General features: G+C 45.5%; 2 protein-coding genes and 1 long non-coding RNA gene across 7 annotated transcripts in view; 1 reads left to right on the top strand and 2 right to left on the bottom strand.

The window, feature by feature from the left end:
* The window catches only part of NR2C2 (nuclear receptor subfamily 2 group C member 2), a 94,792-nt gene extending 84,823 nt beyond the window's left edge, over nt 1-9,969 (top strand). For 4 of the 5 annotated variants that reach the window (XM_078442734.2, XM_078442732.2, XM_078442733.2 and 1 more), the window contains 2 exons: nt 502-607; nt 3,480-9,969. In XM_078442734.2, coding sequence (XP_078298860.1) covers nt 502-607; nt 3,480-3,654 — 281 coding nt within the window. In that variant the 3' untranslated portion in view covers nt 3,655-9,969. Of the gene's footprint in view, nt 1-501; nt 2,757-2,800 lie in introns of all 5 variants that reach the window. The other variant, XR_013554109.2, reaches the window with a different exon arrangement.
* Nucleotides 7,931-11,661, bottom strand: LOC132678879 (uncharacterized). Its single transcript, XR_009609857.3, has 2 exons — nt 10,101-11,661; nt 7,931-9,588 (listed from the first exon to the last, which is right to left on the bottom strand). It is a non-coding gene; the product is annotated as an uncharacterized LOC132678879 (long non-coding RNA).
* Nucleotides 11,662-12,032: 371 nt separating this feature from the next.
* MRPS25 (mitochondrial ribosomal protein S25) lies at nt 12,033-25,448 on the bottom strand. Its single transcript, XM_060631854.3, has 4 exons — nt 25,179-25,448; nt 19,472-19,578; nt 13,079-13,166; nt 12,033-12,412 (listed from the first exon to the last, which is right to left on the bottom strand). Exons 1-4 carry the CDS (start codon nt 25,310-25,312, stop codon nt 12,220-12,222), a joined length of 522 nt encoding a protein of 173 aa, XP_060487837.1. The 5' UTR covers nt 25,313-25,448; the 3' UTR covers nt 12,033-12,219.

The following is a 25,448-nucleotide window of genomic DNA, read 5'->3' as shown; positions in this document are numbered from 1 at the left end:
AGGACTGTCCGGCTGGCCTCACTGCCCCCCCTCTTGGCTGTTGTCTTGGAGCCTCCAGAAAGGTCACTCAGGCTGACTGCTGAACTCAATAGCAGGGTTGGACACCGCTAACTCCCTCCCTTCTTCCCCAGCCATCCACTCATGAACAACAAAGTAGCTAATAAAAATGGGAGAAATTATGTATTAAATTCATAGAAAGTGATAATTTCTAATCTCATGTGATACTTCCAAGCCAGATGTCCAAACCAAGCCAGGTGGGGCTGGTGAGGCTGGTGTGACCACTCAGGAGCCCAGCCCTCTCCCGGGAACCCTCAGGCCTTGGCAGAGCATAGAGCAAAAACTAATGTTTTAACAGTAATATCCAAACCAGATCCACCTTCAGAGTTCAATCTACATTGTACTTGAGAAATTTGCCAGAGGCTTAATTAAAAATACGAAGAAGTCTGCAAGCGAGGCTTTCAGAATACACAAGGCAATTCAGGGGTACTTTTCTCTCTTTAGACCATCCAGGTTTGACCAGCACAAGCCAGATTGAAAAATTCCAAGAAAAGGCACAGATGGAATTGCAGGACTACGTTCAGAAAACCTATTCGGAAGACACGTACCGGTGAGGCGCAAAGATACACACTCTTGCTGTGGGGCAGGAGGGGGTGCAGCTGGATCTGTAGTCACAAATATAAATTGTCAGCCTTTCCACGTCTGGCAGCCCGGTGAAGCCTCCTTTTGATCACACTTTAGTTCTTGCATTTCATGGATGGTAACAGTGTGTGGAAAGTGCTGGGTGGGAGGGGCAGGAATACTGGGCCATTCCAGTGTTTGCTGGGTAAACTGCAGGTGGAACCTTGGGTTGTTCTTCTGTAACATGAGGGTTTGGAATCGTTGCTGTGTAATTCCCTCCGAGGCTCACATCATGCACAGACGGTAGTTCTCACGGAGATTCCCTTTGTCCAGAAGAGCAGCTGTGCCCCCGTGGTCTGCGTCCACTGAAGAGGCCAAGCTAGCGTACGTGATAGCAAAGTTTTTGTTGACAGAAACCGACCCCGACCTCTACAAAGGAGTGAGTGGGTTATAGAAAATAGTAATTTTGCTGTCAGATAAACTGATTTTTTTTGAATTCCCATTTTTTAGGTAAAAAAGTTAGTTTGTATTATTTGTAATGATTGGGCAGCAAATACATGTATATACACATATACTCATAGATATACATGTGAGCCTTTGTCATGCAAAACTGAACAGGAAAGTTCTGAAATAGGGCAGGATGCCTGGCAGGCTTTCCAGCCAAGGAGTGGAGGAGCTCTTTCCCCATGACCACTTCCAACCCACTGGAAACTCCATGAACTACTGAGGTCATGTCAGGTAAACTATTTAATATTCCCTTCCCCACCCTGTCCTCTCAAAATAAACACTGGAGCAAAATTGACCCATAAGATACACGGCCCCACTTCTCTCCATGTGTGTCCCCTTCACAGACCTCAATCCAAAGATGCCCCACAGAATGAGAATGCCAGGCCCCAGGGACCCATTTCTCTGGTGTGATTGGCAGACCTGTAGCTGGCCCTGCTGGGAGAGAACCTCCTCTGCTTTAGGCACACCTCCATGGCCCAAGCATAGCTTTTGCCAGAGCAGGATCCATTTTGACTGGAATCTATGAAAACCTCACCATGAGTCTCAAGTGATTACAGCCTCAATACATATAGAATGGGACTGCCAATGGGAGCTCTGCCACCCATACCCAGAGCTCATCCAACCCAGCCAGGTACGCGGGCAAGCTGTCCCCAGAGGTAGCCATGGGCTTACTCCCACACAGTGTCCGTGGTCAGAAGAGGCTGGAAATGCCCCTGTAGGGACTGCTAGCAGAACCACACAGCACACTAGTCATCTTGACAACAGCAGCTCTCTGGCCTTTGAAAGTAGGTGTTTCTGCAAAAATCTAGTGAGGGACCCAGGGATAGATAAAGGGCATGGTAAGAAAAATGATTTGGAACCAAAAATGAGATAAGGGAGGCTTTCTCATAGGATAGGGCTCAGAAAAAAGACAGTTCCCCCAAAAGCCCTAGGACGGTTGACACCCGTTTCTGCATTGTTTTAGTCTTTCCCATTTTATGCCTTTTCTCATACTGTCTGCTCCTCCTGAAATAACCCTTCTATCCCTCCCCATTGTTTATATCTCTGCTGAGAGAAACCTCAGCCAGCCTCTAAGGCCCAGCTGACCTGTCCCCCCACCACCCCACCCCCCACCCCAAGAAGTCCTCCTTGATTGACCCTTGCTGAGTTTCCAAGATCCTTCATCCTGTCTGCCCCTTCTGGTCTGTGGTGGTGTCCCCTTACATCTTTGTGTGCCCTGCAAGACTCATGGTGGCTGGGCAAATGGACGATGATGCTGGAATGCCGCTTGCATAATCTGTATTTTCTCTTTTTAAAAATAACAGTGTTCACTGTAGGAAAGAAATTAGAACATTCTGGAAATTAAAATGAAAGCTTTTCAGTTCCTGTAAATAGCACTATCCATAGTTAACGTTTTATGCATTTCCTTCCAGAAATTTTTTATGTCTGTGTAACTGGAATCATAAAATCCAAAGTAAGGTTTTGTAACCCTTTCTTCATGTAATGTTCAACAAGCATACTTCTGCATTTTCTGTGGCTGAGGAGATGCTGTCATTTCTTTAGAACTTTCCTGCTAATGAAAATATAGGTTGTTTCCAGACTAGGCTGGCACGCAGTGAGCATCCTTGCACACGTAGCTTTGTACAGTGTCTGTGGAATGGCCAATCATGTGGGATGCTTCAGATACAGTGTCCAGAGAGCCATCAGAACGGGGTCATGATGTGTCCTCCCACCCAGGGTGTTTTCAAAATGAAAACAGTTTTATTGCTTCATTTTTTAATTAGGATGCTATGTGAACACTACAGTAATAAAGACAAAGGTTTAATAAGTAAAAGCATTCCAGATCCCCAAACCCAGAGATCAGGGTTTTGGTGAACATTTTGGTGAACATCCTTCCAAATACTTTTTTATACATGCCACACAAATAAATTTACACAAATGAGATTGTGTTACACTTGCTGCTTCCCGGTCTCCTTTTAGGTTTTTACTCGGCTGTACATCACAGACTTACCATCAGTGAATATATATCTTTTTTATACTTTTTGCTGAATATACAGTGTGCTCTTTTATATGGAGACACCATAATTTAACCCATCCTTTATTGATTTCCAAATTTTTCTCTTTTGGTGGAGGTGGGGAGAATTGTTATAAATGAAGGAAACATTTGTACATACATCTTTGTACTTGGTTTTGATTTTCTCTCATGATAAATCCCTACAAGAGGAACTGTTGAAATTTGAAATACAAGGGGTAGGTCATGGGTCTGTGTGTTTGTTTCAATTCCAAGCAGTGCGGAGAGGGTCCCTGGGAGCCTGTCCAGGGAGAAGTCTGAAGGGCAGTGAACTCCCTTTCTCTAATGAGCCTCCCTTTTACAGATTGGCCCGGATTCTCGTTCGCCTGCCAGCACTCAGGCTGATGAGCTCAAACATAACAGAAGAACTTTTTTTTACTGGTCTCATTGGCAATGTTTCAATAGACAGCATAATCCCCTACATCCTCAAGATGGAGACAGCAGAGTATAACGGCCAGATCACCGGAGCCAGTCTATAGTGTGCACCGCACGCCTGCTGAGAAGCAGAAGGATCCTCCCAGGACCGCTCAGATAACAGAGAAAATAAAGTAGTGGTATTTTGGTATGTGCAAATATTTCCAGTATGTTAGCCATTTCCTACCTGGTTTCTTCTTACCTGTTAATCCCAAACAATAGCAACTAAAAGACTAGTAGGATCCTTTCCTGCCATAAGAAATGTTTTAATGCCTTTTGATGAACCAGATTTTGGAACAATCTTTTAACCTAATTTGTATTTAGCGATTCTCAAAGGGCAAAAAACAAAGAGTTTTATAATGTCAGAGACTAGTATTAAACAAAACTAAACGAACCTAAGAAAACAGTATGTGTGTATATATATTAAAATTTTCCTTGGAATTAATAGCTACTAATTACCAGGGTAAATAATATTAGCACTTTCTAAGCACTTCTTATCAATGCGTATGTTAGCAACATCTTGCCTGTGGGCAGGACAAATGGAAAACTGTGTATGTCTTTTGCCGAAATGCTAATGATTTCTGTGAAAACGCAATAGGGTACAGGAGACAATCATTTATGTTTAAGAAAAGATGGCATCATTCCTAATTGTATGCACACATTAGTGGTGTTGAACTAAATTCCTATGAACGATTGAGAATGTGGCTCATGTGTATCATGCAGTAAGTGGGAGTGTGGTAGTGCAGTCGGTGGGGACCCCAACCGGAAGCTTCCTCAGCTGGTGAGTTGATGATGCTTGTCAGGTTCCCTGACCTCTGGTTCTGGTCTGTGACTGGCATCTACAGGCTCCTCCAAACCTAGGGCTCTCTTGATGACTGGTTCTCAGAATTGGATTGCAACCAACCAGTCAGACATAAACTGCCAATTCCTGCAGCAAGTGAAAACATCCCCAAATCACCTCCACCACTCACGGCAGACAGAGCCTTCTGACCAAAAAGTGCAAGGTGGGCATTTTGAACCTGACAGTAATTCCTGAATGCAATCTGGGGCGGTTGCTCATTGTTCAGATGGAGGAAGAAGGTCCCCTTCTCAGGGGTTTCCATTCCAAACACCCCCTTGAGAAGGGTCTGTATTCCTGCAGTTCACTCAGAACTGTGAGGTGATTCAGCGGGGAGGGGTGCAGGATTTTGCTCCCTGTCCCGGGGTAGTGGTGATGGTATGGCTGAATGGAAGGGTTTCTCTGTTGACCTTGAATATCAGGGTTTTTCAAAGTGTTTCCAGACTCTGCATTTCTGTTGGCAGATCTTTGAATGCTACTGGCACACCATGCACTTTGATCCCCCCAGGTGTGTACCAGCAAAGAACCCTGGAGCATTTTGGGTGATGTATGCAGAAGCAGCCTACCTGCTCCTTATAAAAAAAACCCGTAACTCCCAAAGTTATCTTCTTTGTCCTAAGTTACAGCCACCATCATTTACAAGAGCAGAATGCAGTATAAGGAAGTTCTGTCTAGAGAAGAGCATAAATTCCCATGGATGTGAGTAAACGGTGGGCATTTCCTGCTTGGGAAAGTGGCATGTCCAAGACCAGATAGGTACTCTCCGTTTCCTTTTTGTACAGCCCAGATTAAGAAAATACAGCATTAGGTTAAATTTGCATCTCCCAGGACCTTTTGACCAGATGGTATCCAGAAAGATCCCAGTGCACTTCCCCTGCCTCACAGGCACTCTCTGGTCTGGCTTGGGCCCTAGTCAGGGTGGGGCCTCATGTGCTATGTAGGTGCCCAGCCAGCTAGCCACTGGCTCTTGACAAAATAGGATTCTCTGTTCTGAAGTGTTAGGAGCACTTGGTGAAAGTCATTAGTAGGAATTAAGTGGGGATGGTATCTCCAACTTCTAAATTCCTGTTTGGATTTAATTATATTATTTATAGTTCATGACTTGGAAACACATTTTGGAGATAATAGGGGTGCCTGTTATAAAATGATGGAAAGAATTTAATTTTGCCAGCTTAAATTTTTGGTTTCTAACTTTGAAGTGATTTAAATTTCAAAATTAAGAAAAAAACAGCCAAGACAGTAGAGTTAGGGCAGGTCTGTTTCATTTCTACTCATGAAGGATTTTAGCAGAGGGTATTTTCAAGCACGTTTATGCATCTTTCACAGCAAGTTGCCTGTTTTCTGTTCGATTTTTTAATATAAGCACATCTGTTGATCACATAGCCATTCGGTGGCAATACCAGTGTCACATCTCCCAGATCTGAGTTCTCCGTGTTAGGGAAAAGGCCCACCCCTCATTCCCAGGGGTGGGCCTGGAAGTCCTGTGTCCATTCGGCTTGTAGATACCTTTGCCTTTAGATAACGGCATGGCTTAGCCAAGACCTCGACCGAGGGCCCAGCGATGCACTGTTGAAAGTTTTGGGGCAGAGAAGGTGATAAACCAGCAGGAAGACAGGGAACATTTGGGTGAGTGCTGCACTCTGGCCAGGTAGCCCTGGACAAAAATCGGTTCGGCTTGGAGGGTTGTTGATTTTGACCTAGTCTTGCCCCTTGCGTCCCTTCACTGGTGATGGCTGATGGCAGTGGACCATTTTGGGCTTTGAACACTCATTAGTTTCCCAGATCCTCTTGGCTTTACTTTGAAGTAGCCTTTTCCGCTTTACTTTGAAGTAGCCTTTTCCCTAAGGATCATGTTCACACAAGCTGATTTCTTGCTGCCCCAAATCATTTCACACCTTGGACAGCAGGTCCATCCCATCTTGTCAGATTGGTTAAGCGGAGCCCGAAGTCCAGACTTTTTTAAAGGGATCCCAAGCAAATACTGAGGCTCAACTTTCACAAGGCTTTTACCCCTCATTGGTAGTTGGTGAAACTCTAGATTTGGTTAAGTGATGCCAGCTCTCTGCCTAAGAGCAGGTTCTTAGTCACACAGCCTGTGCACATGTCCCTTCTGTTAACCTGGCCCTTCTTCCCTTGTGAGGAGAGGTCTATCAGCTAAAGGAGGTGGTGATATACACCATTGTTTCTTGATGAAATGGGCTCTTTTCCGGCAGTATCTCAGATAATGCTAGACAGTTATATGTTGAAATTCTGGAGGTCATTACGTATAATCATAAAACAGGACAGGAAGAGACTTAGAAAAATTACTCAAGCAAATAATACTTTCCAAGCTATTCCACCCTTCTGATTTGAAATTTGTATGTGTGTCTATTGGGGGATTACCATTATTTATTGTCTAGCTTCTGCCATGAGGCTGTTCTTGTGGTTCTTTTGTTGTTTGGGTTTTTATATTTCATTGCAGGTATAGTCATTTGTAAGATGTTATGTAAATGCCCTCAAGAGGGATGGTTTCCTAGCTTCTCAGTATTAAATGTGAACTCTGTTCTGAGGCAGCTGCCACCAGCCATGGTGATCGCAATGGATGCACCTACTCTTGGGCTCCCTGACGTGGCAGCCACATATCGCTAGAGTGCATGGTTGCAGCCATAGTACATATTTACTTAGCTGTTTTGCTTGTTTGGGGGATGGCCGTGGCAGGAAGGCTAAGATTTAGAAGGGCTATATCTAGTGCTTTTATTCTGGGGGAAAAATGCATCCTAATCCTTTGGGGTGATTTCCAGTAGTCTTGCCCCCAGCCTGCTCTCTGCCTGACAAGCAGCCCTTGGCTATGAATCCAAGTTCTAGGACCTGATCAGATCAGAGTCCAGAAGTTTGTTGCCCACTTGCCGGTGGAAAGGGCCTCATGTGCAGTGGGGCTATCTAGATGACATTTCATCTCTAAGTGTAGGCCATGAAGTGTCATCTTCTGACATTCGCTTTTATCCCCGGGGGCGGGGGGGTGGGGGGAGGTAGGGAGGCAGTGCCCTTTAGACCCTGGAAGGTTGGAGCAGGCCAGGCAGATGCCCACATGCTTCCTTTATCCCACTTCCAGTCTCTAGATTGTACGGCTCTTTGAAAATGTCTTAACTTTGATGTAAATTTGTAAAGCCAAGCCCTAATCGAGGTAGTGGGTTTGGGTCTTTTGTACACAGGGTCCTGGACATCCCCACGTGTGCTTCTTGCCAGCGCACACTTGCGCATGTCCAGCCCTGGGGTCCCTTCAGCGGCATTTTGCGTGTACAGATTTATAGGCTTGTATGACTGAATGAATGTACATGTGTTTATATCTATATATGTACAGTGTATATAGTGTGTGTATGTGTACATAGATGTATATTATGTATACAGACATGTAGCCATGTATCCAAAATTTCCTTATGTTTTAAAGAGAGTCTATGATAGAGTTGCTAAAGTAAATGGACGTGGGTGTTCCAAGGTCCCTCAGCAGGATGGATTTGCTGATATTTTAACTCCATTTTCCTTTGGGTGAGCCTGGCTGGGAAAGGCCATGAAGACAGAATCTCCACTCTGTACCAGGGAAGATCCCAGACAGAAAAGGTCCTGACAGGAGGACACTGCCGTATATTCTCTAGGTTCAGGCAAGGGCCAGAAAGGTAGAAGACCGTTCATCTTAATGTCCAAAACTAGGTGGGGACCTTTAACTTGGCTGCCACACACCTGTTTATGGCCTGACTAGAAGGAACTTGATAGTAGGAGCTGTCGGCCTTCCCAGACACTCGCTCTGTCATGTGGCCCAGAGACAGGCGGCATAGTCAGAGATTCAGAGTGGTCCTTGTTCTGGGGCCTGACTCCTCGTGTGGTAGTGATTTCCTATGCTCACCCGGATTTAGCAAACGGTGGGCACTGCCCGGTGAGTAAACAGATTCCCATGTGTCTAGTGCCAGTTGAAAAAAACCTACCAAGCAGTCTTTTAAGATAAACATGAATATAATGACTAAATTATGGAATATTAAGTTACAAATCTTAAATTACTTTTCTAGCATGTGAATAAAATCCACTGACATAAATTCTTCCTATAAATTGATTTAAACATGTCAGATAAAAATTGGATTTTAATATGGCTACATGTGCCCTTTAAGCTACAGATACCTAATTTTCCTCACCCAGGTCTATTCTGATGAATTTTCCCCCTTAATCGGGCTTTAAACTGAGACCGGACACGCGGGAGCCAGGGCCCAGCCCAGCGTAGTTGCTTGCAGAGCTGGTGAATGGGGCCTGCCTGGTGGGAGGGCTGAAAGCTGGCCCGCTGAAGGGAACTGGAGAACGGCAAAAACTCACATAGCCCATAGGTTTTCTGTTGTTTTTTAAAATAAGCTACCGAAATGTTTGAAAACACTTCATTGAGACTATAGTACTCAGTGCCTTTTGTGAGACGGTGGGTCATTTAGCCTTCAGCTTCCCCTATATTTAATGTAAAAGAAGCTCCTACTTCGCTGGCCTCATCCAACAGTACTTCCTGACCTTCCCCTGTCCTTGCCTGTCGTGACAATCACACTCTTGAAGGTGGCTTTCCAGTTAAAATACAAGAGGAAGCTTGACAGTCTCTCAATCTTCAAAGTAAAAGTTTTCACTTGGGGCTATCTTAACAGCAATCTAAGAGTTATTAAAGTTTGAGCTTAAAAAGAGTATCTTAGGGGTGGGGAATGTTGGAGATACTTTTAAGGCCCAGCTATACTTCCAGTTCAGAAGCCAGTAATTCTGGTGTCTCAATATTTATACACACAGCATAGAAAAAATGCTATAAAAATCAATGTTCAGCAACATTTATCAACTGACAGACTGTGAGAAAGCTTAATATTTGGATAACATTTGGAAGTAGTAGACTTTATGTTAAAAACGACTTCTCTTTAGGAACGTGTACTCAATTACCATTTTAACGACCAGAGCGTCCACGGGCTCAGACGATGCCGCCACACAACTCAAGTGCTGGGATATTTTTCTACAGCCTCCGTTCTCCCAACTACCTTGTAATAAACCAGTGTTCAACTAGTTTTATAACTGAAAAGCTGCACATTTTTCATAGTACAAACCCTAGTTTTTACCTGTAGTTTGGACCTCTCCGTTAAAATGTAGCTGCATTACCGGCCCTTTTAAAAGACATCTGTTAAAGGAAAATTCGGGTGTTAGATTTTCTTGGGACCGTTTCTGTAACTTCTGCCCTTCACAATATAGAAAATACTGTTTATGCCATTACATTTTAATTCCAGGTTTAAAACCTGTCGAAAGCTGGAGCTTGAAATCAGTTTTATGTGATGGCATTTAAAAAATAGCATGTTCTTTTTAAACTGAATTTTATATCTAATCAGTGTCTTCAGTCTTGAAGAAGAATTTGCATTGTTGTGTTTGTATATAGAGTATTGCAGTGCATGAATTAGCTTTTATGCATTTTATTAAATGCTGTCTCAATGTGGCATTATTGTTGTGGCTTAATACTACTACCTAAATGAGGTTTATACTATTAAAAAAGTGAATTAAAGACTAATGTGCATCTGCTCATTTCTTCTAATAGTAACACCAGTAATGCCTGACCCCCAGGAGCACCCGCAGGATCTCCCCCAAGGGGTACTTCCCTAGCCGTCGGTCTACTTGATGGTCCACCTGACTTGCAAATACCTTTAGTGGGAAAGAAGGTGTGGAAGTCCAAAAGCCAGGTCGGTGGTTCTGGAGGGGAGCACAGCTGAGGTGCCAGGCTACACAAGCTGCAGTCACAGATGATACTCGAAAGCCAGGCCTCCAACCAGCCGGCTCATCCTGTAAAGGTATTCACTATCCAGAACAAAAATGTGTTCTTAAAGTTGTAGAAGTTGGAAAGAACTTGCTCCGTGGGGGGATGTGACCTCTCATTTTACTGGTGAGGATTCGGAGGTCCAGAGTCAGATTCTTGGCAGAACCCACTGGCAGCCAAATAGCTTTAAATGGCTGTGCCAGGTAAGTATTCAAAATGAAAACCAGTCACTTCAGAAGAACAAGGTCTAAAATCTATGCAAATAGACACTATCACGGCAATCTTTTTTTCCTCCTATTTCTGTACATTTTAAACCCATCTTTTATCACTACTAAACAAAGTAGGAAACAGGAGACAAAAGGGTCAAAGAGATAATGCCCCCTAGTGGTGCTTATTCCAAGTCTCTGTAAAGAGTAATAAGGGCGGCACTGGCTTGCCTTGCCTCCCGGTCAGCAACCTTTCTGGGCCCCCTGTGGGCCATGGAGGGAAGAGGTACTTACTTCCCCAGCCCTGGCTCACTAGCGCTCTTTCCGAAAAGCTCCAGCGGCCCCAGCAGCCCAATCACAGCCTCAGCAGCTGGCATGAAGGCCAAGGCTAAGTCAGCTGGGCGGGGTTATTAAAAAACATGACAGGGGCGCCTGGGTGGCTCAGTTGGTTAAGCAGCCGACTTCGGCTCAGGTCATGATCTTGCGGTCCGTGAGTTCGAGCCCCGCGTTGGGCTCTGTGCTGACAGAGCCTGGAGCCTGTTTCAGATTCTGTGTCTCCCTCTCTCTGACCCTCCCCCGTTCATGCTTTGTCTCTCTCTGTCTCAAAAATAAATAAACGTAAAAAAAATTTTTAAAAAAATAAAAAACATGACAGAAAGGGTTAGAATGGAGGATAGAATTCTCTGCCCACCCTCAAATGGTAAAGGGAGAAGGCGCACTGCGGTGTGGACCTGTAGTTCAACACAACCCTGGTGAGCCTGCAGCCATCCCAGAATGCCTCCTCCGTGCCCAGCCCCACCAGCCGTCTCCCCAAACACAAGTCTGGTACAAAATCACCACCTGAACATCAGGTGGTGTAAATGTAAAAGGAGCCAAATCCCTCCCAATTTAATGGGCTGATCCCCCAGCATTTCTATAAAACATTCTGGTTCCACATGATTTCCCCAGCAAATTAGTTCCTGGCCTCCCCTTTCCTCTCAGCCCCACCGGCCAGGCATTTCCCACAGGGCAGCGTCTCAGCCAGCTAAGCCTTGAAGTAATCCTGGAGGGCTCAGGTGTCACCTGAGGGTTGAAACCGGCATCCCTCAGTGACAGCAGTATCCGTGTCCTGTGAGGCAAGAACTAGGCGGACCTTCACCCGCTCTTGCAAACCTGAGAAAGAGGCAGGCTGAGAGGCACCCAGAACAGGGCCTCGGAGTCTCGACCAGCCAGCACCTCACCCGTCCGCCCTCCTGGTCCGCAAACCTACCTGTGAACAGGGCCGGGGAGTGGCAGCTGGCAGTGGCTGCCTCACCAGGGCACACACCTGAGGGAGGCTGCTCTGTGCCCTTCACGGGCGCCTCCTACACCACCTGCTCGCCTGCAGCCAAGCCTCTTGGGAGGAATGTCAGTTGGCTTTAGTTTGAAAGGGGGCTTCACGCTGCCAGCCAGACGGCTCCAGCCAGATCCTGCCAGATCCAACCACAGCAGCTCAGGGTCTGGAAGAAAAATCGAAGCCAAGAGAGACTAGGAAAAGCCAGCAGGACTGACACAGGGGTGTCAGCAGGTAGGCCTTAGACCTCCAACCCTACGCAGGCCTTCCTGTGCCTATCAGACAGATACGCACCACGCCTCTGGAGATCTGGAAGCATTTTATTGACCTGATGGAGTGAAGATCTTCGTCTGGCAGTTCGACGGCAGATGCTCCCCCGACCCTCCCGTGTCCTTCCACACAGGTGTGTGAAGGGGACCCTCATGGCAAAGAGACTGTCAAAGTCCCTTCGAGGACAGCCAGGGGCTTCCCTGGGTGTGGCCTGGGGCCCTAGTCCTGGGCGCTGGCTTTCAGCATCGCTCTGTACTTCCCCGTCATCTCCTTTGGTAACGGCACCAGGCCCGGGCAGGGGACCTGCCCTTCCACCTCGCAGATGCACTCCCGTAGGCAGTACTTTCGGGGGCCAAAGTGAGCCGGGTGAGAAAGCTGCTTTTTCTCCTGCTCCTCTCTCTCCAGGGTTTCCCTGCCAAACAGCACAGACGGCAACGTGTGGGAGCGCTGCTGAGCCTCTAGGCATTGTGGGACTTCTTGGCCAAGTGCATCCCACCATCAGCCGGGGAAACCTGGCTCTCCTGTGCCTCTCGACCTGCTCCTCACCCCCAAAGCCTAACATCCTCCCCCACAGGCCTCCCAGTCCCACACTGGCCACACACAGCACTGACCACACAGCAACGGTCAGCTTTCCTGCGGCCTAGAGGCAGCCCCAGCTCTGACTCAGCATGTAGTCAGGATGAAGGGGCCTGTGAAAGGCCTCAACGTGCTTCCTCCAAGACGTACTTTCTTGGCTTCCCTCCCTTTGCTCCATCCATCCGTGTACAAAAGATGGATCCCAACACGTGCTGAGGTTAGATACCCACCAGCTCCAAATGGAGATTCCCAAGGAGAGAACTGGCCACAACTGCCCAGGGCCAGTGCTCCCCTGGCACCTCAGCTTCCCGTCGAGCCCAGGAGACAGGGAGGTGTCTGTCCCCACCTCGCAGCAGAGGCACACACATGGGGAGCAGCAAAGCCAGACCGAGCGAACTCTGCAGCCTGCGCTTGGGTTGGTGTGTGCCCTCCTGATGCCCCTTTCCTCCCTCGCTCTGCATTGAGACTCCTGTTCCCCTCCAGGTCAGCCCCATCAACTCACTCGCTCTTCCCCAGGATTTTTTTGACGTGCTCCATGATCTCCTTATTGCTCTTGGTCTCCACATCCACAAGGACCTGCTCCCCGGAATCTGGAAATGGGAAGCAAAGAGGACAAGAAGCACTGAGGACTCAGCGGCATGCTTTGCAGCCTCAAGTGGTGGTGATGGATTTGCTTTTAGCGGAGAAGCATTTTAACGATAAGATAAACGTGTGTCTACATAACCCATAATGCTACCCTTTTTCCATATTTCTTTAAACATGAGGAAACAAATTTGAGGTATGTGCAAAAGCATACTATTTTAATGGAAAGCAACTTTCCATGTTCATGGATAGAATATTCAGTATCATTAAGATGGAAATTCTCCCCACACTGGACCATGGATTCAGTGCAACCTCCATCAAAATCCTAGCAGGTGTTTTCATAGAAACAGACAAATCAAGCCTCAAATTCATGCAAAGGACCCAAAATAGCCAAAACAATTTTGAAAAACAAGAAAATGGAGGCGCCTGGGGGGTTCAGTTGATTAAGGGTCCAACTCAGGTCAGCTCAGGTCATGATCCCAGGGTCGTGGGATAGAGCCCCGCGTCAGGCTCCATGCTCAGTATGGAGCCTGCTTAAGATTTCTCTCCCTCAGCCCCTCTCCCTGACTTGCGCTCTCTAAAAAAAAGTTAAAAAAATCCAAGACAAACAAGACAATGGGAGGATGTTCGTGTTCCAATTTCAAATTTACTATAAGCTACAGTAACCAAGACAGTGTGGTATTAGCATAAGAACACACTACAGACTGATGGAAAAGAACTAGGTCCAGAAATAGACTCCTATTTTCAGCAAAGATGACAATGCCAACATAATTCCTCACAGCATTTAAAAAAAAAAAGAAAAACCTGAAAATGGATCAGAGGCCTAAATGTATGAACTAAAACCACTATTAAACTTTTAGAAGAGAACAAAGAAAATCTTCATAACCTTACCTACACAAAGATTTTTAGATATGACATCAAAAACATGGTCCATTAAAGAAAAAATCTGATAAACTGAAACTCATGACAGTTTAAAACTTGCGTTTCAAAAGATACCAAAAGCCACAGACTAGGACAAAATACTCATAATGTATACATCTGATAAAGCACTCATATCCCAACTATATAAAGAACTCTCACAACTCCTTAAAACAATCCAACTAAAAATACGAAATATGTAAAACATCTGACAACAAAAATACAACGGTCAATAAGCACATGAAAAGATACTCTTCATCATCAGTTATTAACAAAATGCAAATTAAAAGGACCATACGACAAGATTGGAGTGGCTCAAATTTTTTTTAAATGGGTAATAAAAGCACCAAGGAGGATGCAGAGTAACTGGAACTTTCCTTTTTTTTTTTTTTTTTTATGTTTATTTATTTTTGAGACAATGCGAGAGATAGAGTGCAAGCAGCAGAGGGGCAGACAGAGGGAGACACAGAATCTGAAGCTGGCTCCAGGCTCTGAGCTATTCACCCCAGAGCCTGACACGGGGCTCGAACTCACAAACCATGAGATCATGACCTGAGCCAAAGTCGGACACTTAACTGACTGAGCCACTCAGGCACCCCAGTAACTGGAACTTTCCTACACAGCTCATAAAAATGCAAAATATCACAGCCACTTTAGCCAGTGAATACATAGAAAAAGAAAAGGAAAAAAGATCGGAAAGGAAGTAAAGCTGTCGTTATTTACAGATGAACTTAGGAATTTAGAAAATAAAACCTACTAGAAATAAAAGGTCAATTTACTGGCAAGGATGCAAGACACAAGACCCACACACAAAAATCAATTGGACTTCTATAAAGGTGTAACCAAACAACTGGAAATGAATTAAAAAATAACACTTTTCACAACAGTCACAAAACATATTCAACATTATTAAAATGTCCATTCTCAAAATGGTATGTAATATGATTTCAATCAAAATCCCAGCAAGCTCTTTTCAAGAAACAGACAAGCAGATTTTAAAGTTAATATATAAATGCAAAGAATGTACATATAAAGTGATTTGGTGGGGTTGGGGGGTAGAACAAGTCTGAATTTAAAACTACGTGATCTTAGGGGCACCTAGGTGGCTCAGTTGGTTAAGTGTCTGACTTTGGCTCAGGTCATGATCTCACAGTTCATAAGTTCAAGCCCCACAATGGGCTCTGTGTTGACAGCTCAGAGCCTGGAGCCTGCTTCAGATTTAGTGTCTCCCTCTCTGCCCCTGCCCCTCCCCTGCTCGTTTTCTCTCTCTTAAAAACAAATAAAAACGTTAAAAAAATTTTTTTTAACTACCTGATATTAAAAGACTTACTAGAGGGGCGCCTGGGTGGCTCAGTCGGTTAAGCATCCGACTTCAGCTCAGGTCATGACCTCACAGTCTGTGAGTTCGAGCCCCGCGTCGGGCTCCGCGCTGACAGCTCGGAGCCTGGAGCCTGCTTCCGATTCTGTGTCTCCCTCTCTCTCTGCCCCTCCCCTGCTCACACTCTGTCTCTCTCTCTCAAAAATAAATAAACATTAAAAAAAAAAATTAAAAATAAATAAAAATAAAAAAATAAAAGACTTACTAGAAAGCTACAAACCAAGACAGTGTGGTATGAGACTAAGAACAGACATATGATCAGTGAAAGAATGAAGAGGTCAGAAATATATGGTGAAATGATTTTTGTGTGTGGTAAAATACACCTAACAAAAATTACCATTTAAAGCCTGTAATTCCGTGGTTTTTATTCCATTCACAATGTTGTACAACTGTGACTATCACCACTATCTTATTTTAGAACTTTTCTCATCACCCCAAAGAGAAACCCTGTACCTATTAAGCAGTCACTTCCTATTCACACGACACCAGCCTCAGCCCTGCACAACCATTTTCTGTCCCTATGAACTGGCCAGTTCGTTCGTACATTTTATATAAACGGAATTATATAATCTGTGGCCTTTTGCGTCTGCCTTCTCTCGTTTGGCTTATGTTTTCAAGCTTTGCCTGTGTTGTAGCATCTGTCAGTACTTTGTACCTCTTTGTGGCTGAGTAATAGTCCACTGAATGGATATACCAAGTTTTGTTTATCCATCTACAGTTGACTGTGTTTTGACAGAAATGCCAAGGAAACTAAATAAGGCAAAGGATGGTCGTTCATCGCTTGATGCTCTAACACCTGAGTATCCCAACCCTGAAAAACAGGGGCACCTGGGTGGCTCAGTCGGTTAAGCGTCTGACTTCAGCTCAGGTCATGATCTCACGGTTCGTGAGTTCAAGCCCCGCATTGGGCTCGGTGCTGACAGCTCCGAGCCTGGAGCCTGCTTTGGATTCTGTGTCTCCCTCTCTCTCTCTCTCTGCCCCTACCCCTGCTCATGCTCTGTCTCTTTTTCTCTCAAAAATAAATAAATGTCAAAAAAAAAGAACCTCAATCCCTATTCCACTTAATACACAAATAACTCAGATTATATATCAGAGAAACAAATATGCAATCTACAACTATAAAACTTTGAACAGAAATATAAGAGAAAACCTTTGTGACCTTACAATAGACAGAGATTTTTGGGACAGGACACAAAAAGCACTAGCCATAAAAAAGAACAACCAACAAGCTAGAGTTCATCCAAATTAAAACTTGTGCTCTTCCAAAGACACCATTATGAAAAGCAAGCCAAAGACTGAGAGACAATACTCACAACACACATACCTGAGGGAACAACTGCATCCAGAATATATAAAGAATTCAATAAGAAAGCAAAGAGCCTGATTTTTTTTAATGGACAAAGACTCAGAGACACTCTTTACAAAGAAATCTTATGAGTGGCCAATAAGCACACGAAAAGATATGGGGAAATGTAAATTAAAATTTCAATGAAGCCTGGAAAGGCTAAAATTTAAAATATTTAATGTGGTAAGTAGAATGGCCTCAAAACCTATCCCTTTCCTACTCCTCCATAACGTGTGAATAGGTCACCTTACACGACAAAAGGGGCTGTGCCTCAGAACGTGAGTCGAGGACCTGGGGATGAAACCATTCTGGATAATGTGGGCGGCCTAAGTTAATCACGCGGCTCTTAAAATCAGAGAACCTATCTGGACTGTGTTCCAAGGGGCATGTGACTGTGGAAGAATGGCTAGATATGCCATGCTGCTTGCTGTACTTGAAGATGGAGGGTAGGGCCACAAGCCAAAGAATGGGGGTGGCCTCTAGGAGCTGGAAAAGCCACATAAATGAATTTGCCCTTAAACCTCCAGACAGCGGGGCGCCTGGGTGGCTCAGTTGGTTGAGCATCCGACTTCGGCTCAGGTCATGATCTCGCGGTCCGTGGGTTCGAGCCCCGCATCGGGCTCTGTGCTGGCAGCTCAGAGCCTGGAGCCTGTTTCAGATTCTGTGTCTCCCTCTCTCTCTGACCCTCCCCCATTCATGCTCTGTCTCTCTCTGTCTCAAAAATAAATAAACGTTAAAAAAAAAAAAAAAATTTTTTTTTAATTAAAAAAAAAAAAAAAAAAAAAAAAACCCTCCAGACAGGAAGGCTCTGTGGACACCTTGATTTTTGTCCATGTTGGACTTCTACAGAAATGGAAGAAATTTGTGTTAAGCCACCCAGCCTGTGGTCACTTGTTACAGCAACCACAGGAAACCAATGTAATTAACAGGGAAAAAAAAAAACCTAATGCAAATGACAGCAAGTGAGGATGGAGAGCCACCACGACTGCCACGCCCTGCTGACTGAAGGGTGAAATGCACTAGTTGGAGAAAGCAGTTCACAGCAGTTTCTGGCATGGCCTATCCCATCGTCCAGCAACCCCATCCTGAGGCACACGCCCAGGAGAACAGGGCGCCTGTGTCCACAAAATCCACTCGTGCGGGAAGGTGCTGAGGCGCACCTTCTCTTAGCAGCCAGAAACTAGACACGGCCCTCAACAGCCACAGAGGCCCTCCTGTGACAGCGCAGATGTCCAGGACCTGGCCAGTTCTGCCCAGCGCAGAGCTGGAACTTCCTGCTGGGCTGGCCCAGACTTGCTCAGGCCTGCGCCACCTTCTGAGGCACATCCAGACCTCCTTCCTTCTCCCTTTCCTTCCAGAGATGTCCAACCTGCTCTGCCACCTGAAGACTTTCCCTGCCTTCCCCCTCCCTTTATCTCCAATAAACCTACTTCTAACTCTGTCTCGGCATCTAACAAAAACCCAAATGATGATCAACAGGTGAACGGATAAGTAAACTGTGGTATGTTCCTTCAGTGGAACCCTACTCAGCACTAAAAACGAATAAACTACTGATACACGTAACTGAGGAGTCTCAAACACATAAGTAAAAGCCAGACACAAAAGAATATTTATACACAGAAAACCTGTGTGTTTTACTCTGGGTAAATTATAACTCAATGAAATTATTTTTTTAAATGCAAACACAAAATATATACACAAAACTGCTCTAGCACCAGCATTCTCTTCACCCCCTTGACCTTGCTCTGGTTTTTCTTTCATAGCACTTATCCTCTGACATACTATCTGAAGTTTCTTGTCCATTCTCTCTCTTCCTGCTAGGATGCCATCCCTACAAAGACAGAGACCTTTGTCTCTATGGCTCCCTAATACCTCGGGCACTGTGTGTGCCTGGGCCCAGCGGACACTCCATACATATTTGCTGAATGAATTTAAGAACAGGATCATATTGCTTCCTGAAGCATTTCCCAAACTGCACCTCAGTTGGTTCTTGTAACCATGTAAGCCAGTTGTTGGACCTTCACCTGAGAAATTAATCAACGGGAATATTACTCTCTCGCGGTCAGAATGACTGAGCTGGATCAAAACATCTAGGTCTGATTTCAAAGCACTGAACCCAATATAACCAAACAAATATTCACTCGGTGCCTCATGCGAATAGGAGAGCATCATGAAAGTGTGAGCTCCAGAAGAGAACACACACAGATACATACACACACTGCTCAAGAGGACGTGGCCAGCACTGAGAGGGCAGCTGGGAGAGACAGGGGAGGACCAATGTAAGGGTGCAGACAGAGCTTCCTGGAAGAAGTGGTGCCCAAGTGGAGTCTCTGAAGGATTTTAAAAATAAATCAATAAGCAAAGTAGAAAGGGGATTTCCAGCAGAGGGTCCAGCATGAGCAAAGCATCGAGGTGGGGTGTGGCAAGGGAATTTGGAAGAATCTGCTGCATGGTGTGAGGCAGATAGGAGACACGGGGGCAACAGGAGACAAGGCTGGAGAGATGGGGGAAGATCCAAACCTCAGTGGCCACTGTGTGCCACGGTCCAATGCCAGTAACAGAAAGTAAGGGATGTTTACAAGAGCCCTTGCCTCAGATCTCCCCTGAATGCTAAGGTAGGAGGAAAGGACGGGAGGAAAGACTGTCCTGGCCTCAGCAGAGACCACACTCACCCAGATAAAACCTCAGGAAGGGGGACGGCGTCATGTTCTTAAACATGATGATCTGTACCCAAGGGTTTTTGTACTGGATCTGAGGTATGTTGAAAAACACAAATTTCCTGCAAAAGGAAAGACATTAATTAAACATGTGAAACAGAGCTGTCAACTTGAAATGCTGTACACTTCCATATTTTGAGGGAAAGTCCAGAATTTTCATCTGATTCACAGGGGACCCTGCCCCACAAAAAGGCTGAGAAAAGTAGCAATCAGGAATTTATTAGTATATTCTCTGAACAGTGGGTGCTGGTTAGACAGGTGTACTCATTCATAGGTAGAAGTTCATCAAACTGTATACTTACAGGTGTGCACTTCATGTAAATTAACCCATAATGTAAAAATAAATAAAAGCATTGGGTCGCCTCGGTGGCTCAGTCAGTTGTGCTTCCAGGTCTTTTTTTCTTTTTAATTTTTTAATGTTTATTTATTTTTAAGGAAGAGAGAGAGACAGAGTGTGAGTGGGGCAGGGGCAGAGAGAGAGGGAGACACAGAGTCTGAAGCCAGCTTCAGGCTTTGAGCTGTTAGCACAGAGCCCAACACGGGGATTTGAACTTAAGAACCATGAGATTATGACCTGAGCCAAAGTCGGACACTTAACCGACTGAGCCACCCAGGTGCCCCGAGCATCCAACTCTTAGTATCGACTCAGGTAGTGATCTTGTGGTCGTGGGATCAACCCCATTTCAAGCTCCACGCTGAGTGGAGCCTGCTTGGGATTCTTTCTCCCTCTCTCTCTCCCCCTCTCCCACTTGCATACACATACACACGCTCTCTTAAAATAAACTTTAAAAAAAGAAAACAAAAATAAATAAAAGCAAACATGGAAAATAGTTTTACAACCTAAGAGTGGAGAGACCTTTAAACTTAAGTTTAAAACACAGATAGAGGCACCTGGGTGGCTCAGTTGATTAAGCATCCGACTGTGGCTATTCATGGGTTCAAGCCCTGCACTGAGCTCTGTACTGACAGCTCAGAGCCTGGAGCCTGCTTTGGATTCTGTGTGTGTGTTTTTCTCTGTCCCTCCACTCACAGGCTCTCTCTCAAAATAAATAAACATTAAAAAAAATAATAAAATAGAAAAAACACAGATAAATATGACCACCTTTAAACTTTTGCATGGCAAAATTTATCAAAAACATAATCAACATTTGCCAAAAGAAAAATGTTTGTAAGACATAAAACAAAAAGCTAATTCCTTTGATAAAGTTTTACACATCATAAGATTTATAGTTCAACAACAATGACCACAAATAGGCAGAAACCCAAATAGCCTATCATCTTGAGAGTCTCAATACCTTCCCCAGAGTCCTGTAAATTAAAATAGGATTGACACCTGTTAGATTGCTACAGATTAAAAAAAGAAGTTATAGAAATCAGCAAATACCTCCTTAAGAACTGGTTTAACCTCTTTGGAGGTCACCTTGGAACTAGCAAAATTTTAAAAGCTTAGATCCTGACTCAGTGATTTCACTGCTTTTTATGTTCACACTTGAATGCAAAGACATTATTTGTTACAGCAAAGGAACAGAAACAACAAATGTTCCTTGAGAGAGAACTAATTAAGACGCTGCTACATGTCTGAATCCCTCTCCTCCTACTCTCCATCCTTGATGGCTAACCTACTTGGACTAGGAGGTGGGCTTCCTTGACCTCTGACTTCATGTTGGGTTTGGCCAACAGTGAACTTTGGCAAAACTGGAAGTAGGGGGCAGAGTCAAAGTATTCTTCCCCTGACTTGTCTCCCGGCTGAGTCCCAGGCTCATTAGGCAGTTCTCTCCCTCGCACTTCTGCCAACCTAGACCTGGGGTCCTGCACTGTTCCTTGTGGTTTCTTTTCCCCATCCTTGCCCATACCTCTGTAAACAGTTCCTTAATTAAAGGCTCCCCAAATGATCCTAATTTAAATGTGCCCTCTGGGACGCCTGGGTGGCTCAGTCCATTAAGCATTTGACTCTTGATTTCGACTCAGGTCATGATCTCACGGTTGTGGGTTTGAGTCCCATATTGCGCTGTGCACTGATAGTGTGGAGCCTGCCTGGGATTCTCTCTCTCTCCCTCTCTCTCTGCCCCTCCCCCATTTGCACTCTCTCTCTCTCTCTCTCTCTCAAAATAAATAAATAAACTTTATATATTAAAAAAATAATAAAATAAATGTGCCCTCTGCTTCCTGCTGCCACCCTGCCCCATACATCAGATGACAGACAGGTACAAGTAGTACACGGGAAAGAAACAGTTTCCCAGCTTTACCACTTCTCAGCTGTCTGAACCAGGGCAACGTATGGCTGTGTGCCTCAATATTTACAACAAGACGATGACAATGCAGGACAACCAGTCCATAGTAGAGCTTGTAATTTATTTTTAAGAAGATGGAATTGACAAAATCAACAGAAGGTGACTATGTGACCATTTACTTGGGGAGACTTCCATAACCAGAGCAGTCTACAATTAAAACAAAAGCAAGCACAATTATTAACTCCAGGGAAAACAAAAAGCTTTGCAAAAACAAAAAGGAAAAATAACCATAGTACTCTGGTTCAACTGTGTGGAGTGTTCACAAAGTCACATTAATTTAAACAATGAATACTATTCTATCCAAAATTCTGAAATGACTACACTGGGAGGATAAAGAGCTGAGTAATGTGTTGGGTTCGGTTGGGGAATGCCAATGTTGGGGAAAGAGAGCTAAATCCTCATCTTCCATAGTGGCAAGTCAGTAGATAATGCCTAAAGCTAGAAAAGTAAGAACTAGCTTTCTAAGTATGGTGTTCAACTATGAAGGGGAAACTAATTAAATGGTTAAAACTAAAAAGTTGCTGGGGCACCTGGGTGGCTCAGTCGGTTGAGCGTCCGACTTCAGCTCAGGTCACAATCTCACGGTCTGTGAGTTCGAGCCCTGCGTCAGGCTCTGGGCTGACAGCTCAGAGCCTGGAGCCTGCTTCGGATTCTGTGTCTCCCTCTCTCTCTGCCCCTCCCCCGTTCATGCTCTGTCTCTCTTTGTCTCAAAAATAAATAAATGTTAAAAAAAAAAATTAAAAAAAAAAAAACAAAAAACTAAAAAGTTGCTGACTCTAGGGGAGGCAAGAGAGATAAGGTCCTACTGTAAGCCTTGCAGATCATGACAAAGCTAAATTTACCTTCCTAGGCTTATGATGCCTCTGCTCAATTCCCACCCCACAGCAGAGGATCCCAACATCATACCAAGAAACCAGGACATACTCATACAGGAATTGCTGACACCTAGAACTGCTGGGACAAAATCTCGACAGGAATGTTTAAATGGTTCTTGAAGCCTGGGAAGAAAGTTGACAATGGTAGGAAACCTTTAGTTGAGCACCTGCTGTATATGTCAGACACTTTGCTGGGTATTTTATTTATTTTACTTTTTTTTTTTTTTTTTTTTTTTTTTAAGTAGGCTCCACACCCAAATGTGGGGCTCTAACTCACAACTGTAAGATCAAGTGTCAGATGCCCTACAGACTGAGCCACCCAGGCACTCACCTGTTAGGCAATTTAATACACTTGAATCCTCACAACGACCCCACAAGGTAGGGTTTTATAACTAAGGAAATCAGGTCAGAAAAGTCAAGTAAACTGCCCTAGGTCACACAGCCAGGGGTCAAAGAACTAGGACTACGAGCAGCTGGACTTCAGCCACACTCTTCTGTCACTATCAAATCACCAAATTCACCTAGATCCTGAGGCTCAGCCTGGAAAGAAAACTCAATAAGTGCTATCAGCTGTTACTTTTTTTTTTTTTACTGCATCTGAATGGCAAGAACATCTGGCAGAGGTGAGCAGGGATTTAGCCCTCAGACACTAAGGCAGCTCCCCAAGCACCCAGCAGACACCCAAAACTATGGCTCTCCCAGGGCTGTGTGTACACTGTGGCACTTGGAATGGAGGTGATCCAGGGAGGAGCAGCGAAATGCTACGGGTACATGAACACTCAAAGGCCTGTGGTGCGAGAAAGAGCCAAGTCAAGTAGACTCAAACCCAAGGGCACAAAATCCCCCCAAGGGCACACACAGGTGAGACAGGCAAGCCTTTGCCATGAGGAATAATGAGGCACAGAATGGCTGTTTGGTTTCTGTTGACCTAGAGGTATTAAACTACTTGAACATGCAAGTATAAGGCCTACAGGCCTATTTTTTATTGGCTGATGATTTAAAAACCAGATTCATACAAAAATCTGAATTTCTGGATTCTTGACAAGTCAGAAATTCTCCACGGGGCCCACAAAGTTAAGCTGTAGCCAAGTAGTAAATGGTCACTTGTGACGGGGCATAGTTCCCAGTTCTAGTGGGCCCATCCAGACTGCCTCCCTCCTTACTGGTACTGCCTGGCCTCTGCCCTGACTGCCAGCATGGATACATTGGATGGGATGCACAGTGGGTTATAAAGAAGTATCTGGATATCCATTCCAGAAGCCCTCAGCACAGCTGATCCCATGCAAGCAAGTCCAAGTTATTCGCTTCACCTATGGACAGCAAACAGCTAGGAGGTAGCCTCTGGCTGTCCCAAACAGCTGTGCAGCAAAGGCACCTCACCATGGGAGACCATTCCATACTGGGAGCACTCCCCCCCTGTCCCATTTTGATCCACCCCATATAGCCAGTCCCAAAGCTTCTGGAGGACAGAACTTTTTTCTTAGGCACTGTTGAACTCCCAGCTCAGAGCCAAGCATTCAGCAGACAATCAGTACTTTTATACTTAATACCTGAAAAGCCCAAAGCACCAATACTGCCTCGAGGTTCACTTCAAACCCTCCATTTGTAAACTTCCGTTTAAGGAGTTCCTACTCTGCTCCAGGATTAAAAAACCACCTTAAGGAGTCTATGGTGGGGGTCGGGGTATGGAGCCTGAAGCTACACAGCTGACATAATCAGTTACAAGGGTGATGAGTCCTGCATATGAGAAGCATGTGCACAGCCAGCCTGGTACCTTGAACAACCGACTTACTAACATCTCTGTGGCGTTTCTTCATCCCTAAAATGGTGATAACCATGGGGCTTCCGTAAACATCAAATAAGATAATGCATGACAAACATTCAAATAATGCATGACAAACATCCTTCTTATATGCTACATGTGCATGCATAAGAAGGGCTCAGGAAGTGCTAGCAGCTATTACTTCTTTCAGTGCATCCCCACAGCGACCCTGGGCACAGGTATCAGCCCGGTTTGGGACAGTGAGAAGGAGCAACTCGCCCCAAGCCAGCAGTTGTTAAAGCTGGGACTTAAACAGGGTCTGTCGCCGCCGGACCAAGCTCCATCCAGAGCAGAACGTGTGCGGCCGCTCCCCACGGCTCGCCTGCCACGCACAGGTAGTTAAGGAGGTTGTGGCCTCCCCGGTTAGCCTAGTCCTCCACCGGGGAGGCAGGAGGGAGGAGGGGGCCCTTGTCTTCCTCTCCCCCACCTCCGTCACGACCGCAGCTTGCACGGCGTGGCCCTGCTGTCCTCTTCTCGCTGTGGAACCTGGAGCAAGCTGCTCCTCAGTCTCCTCGTCTGTAAAATGGGGCCGATGGCACCCAGCTCAGGAGGCCGGCCTCAGGATTAAGTGGCACTTAGAGCAGCTCCAGGTCTCAGCGTTACTAGCCCGTCATTACGGTGAGCACCGTACGGTCCGCGCGGCCTGAGGACGGCCTCGAAGAGTTCCGACTGACCTGGCGCCCTCGCCCAGCTCCCCGTGCGTGTTGTAGTTCACCGTCATGACCTTCACTGAGTCCTTGAACACCACGTCCCCCTGGCCCAGGTACTGCAGGGTGCGGCGGATCGGGAAGCGGCCCTTCATGGGCATGGCGGCGGAGAGGTCGGGCCGCTGGCCTAGCAGCAAGGGTCCCGCTGCAGCAGACGCCGCCGGCCCGGCGGACCTCACACCGCGTCGCCTCACCGCTGGTTTCCACTTCCCGCGCAGACGCACGGGAGACGCCTCC

Source organism: Panthera onca, chromosome A2, assembly GCF_046562875.1.
Source record: "Panthera onca isolate mPanOnc1 chromosome A2, mPanOnc1 haplotype 2, whole genome shotgun sequence".
NCBI lineage: Eukaryota > Metazoa > Chordata > Mammalia > Carnivora > Felidae > Panthera > Panthera onca.
The sequence above is the reverse complement of the archived record's forward strand: the minus strand, read 5'-3'. Positions and strand labels throughout refer to the sequence as shown.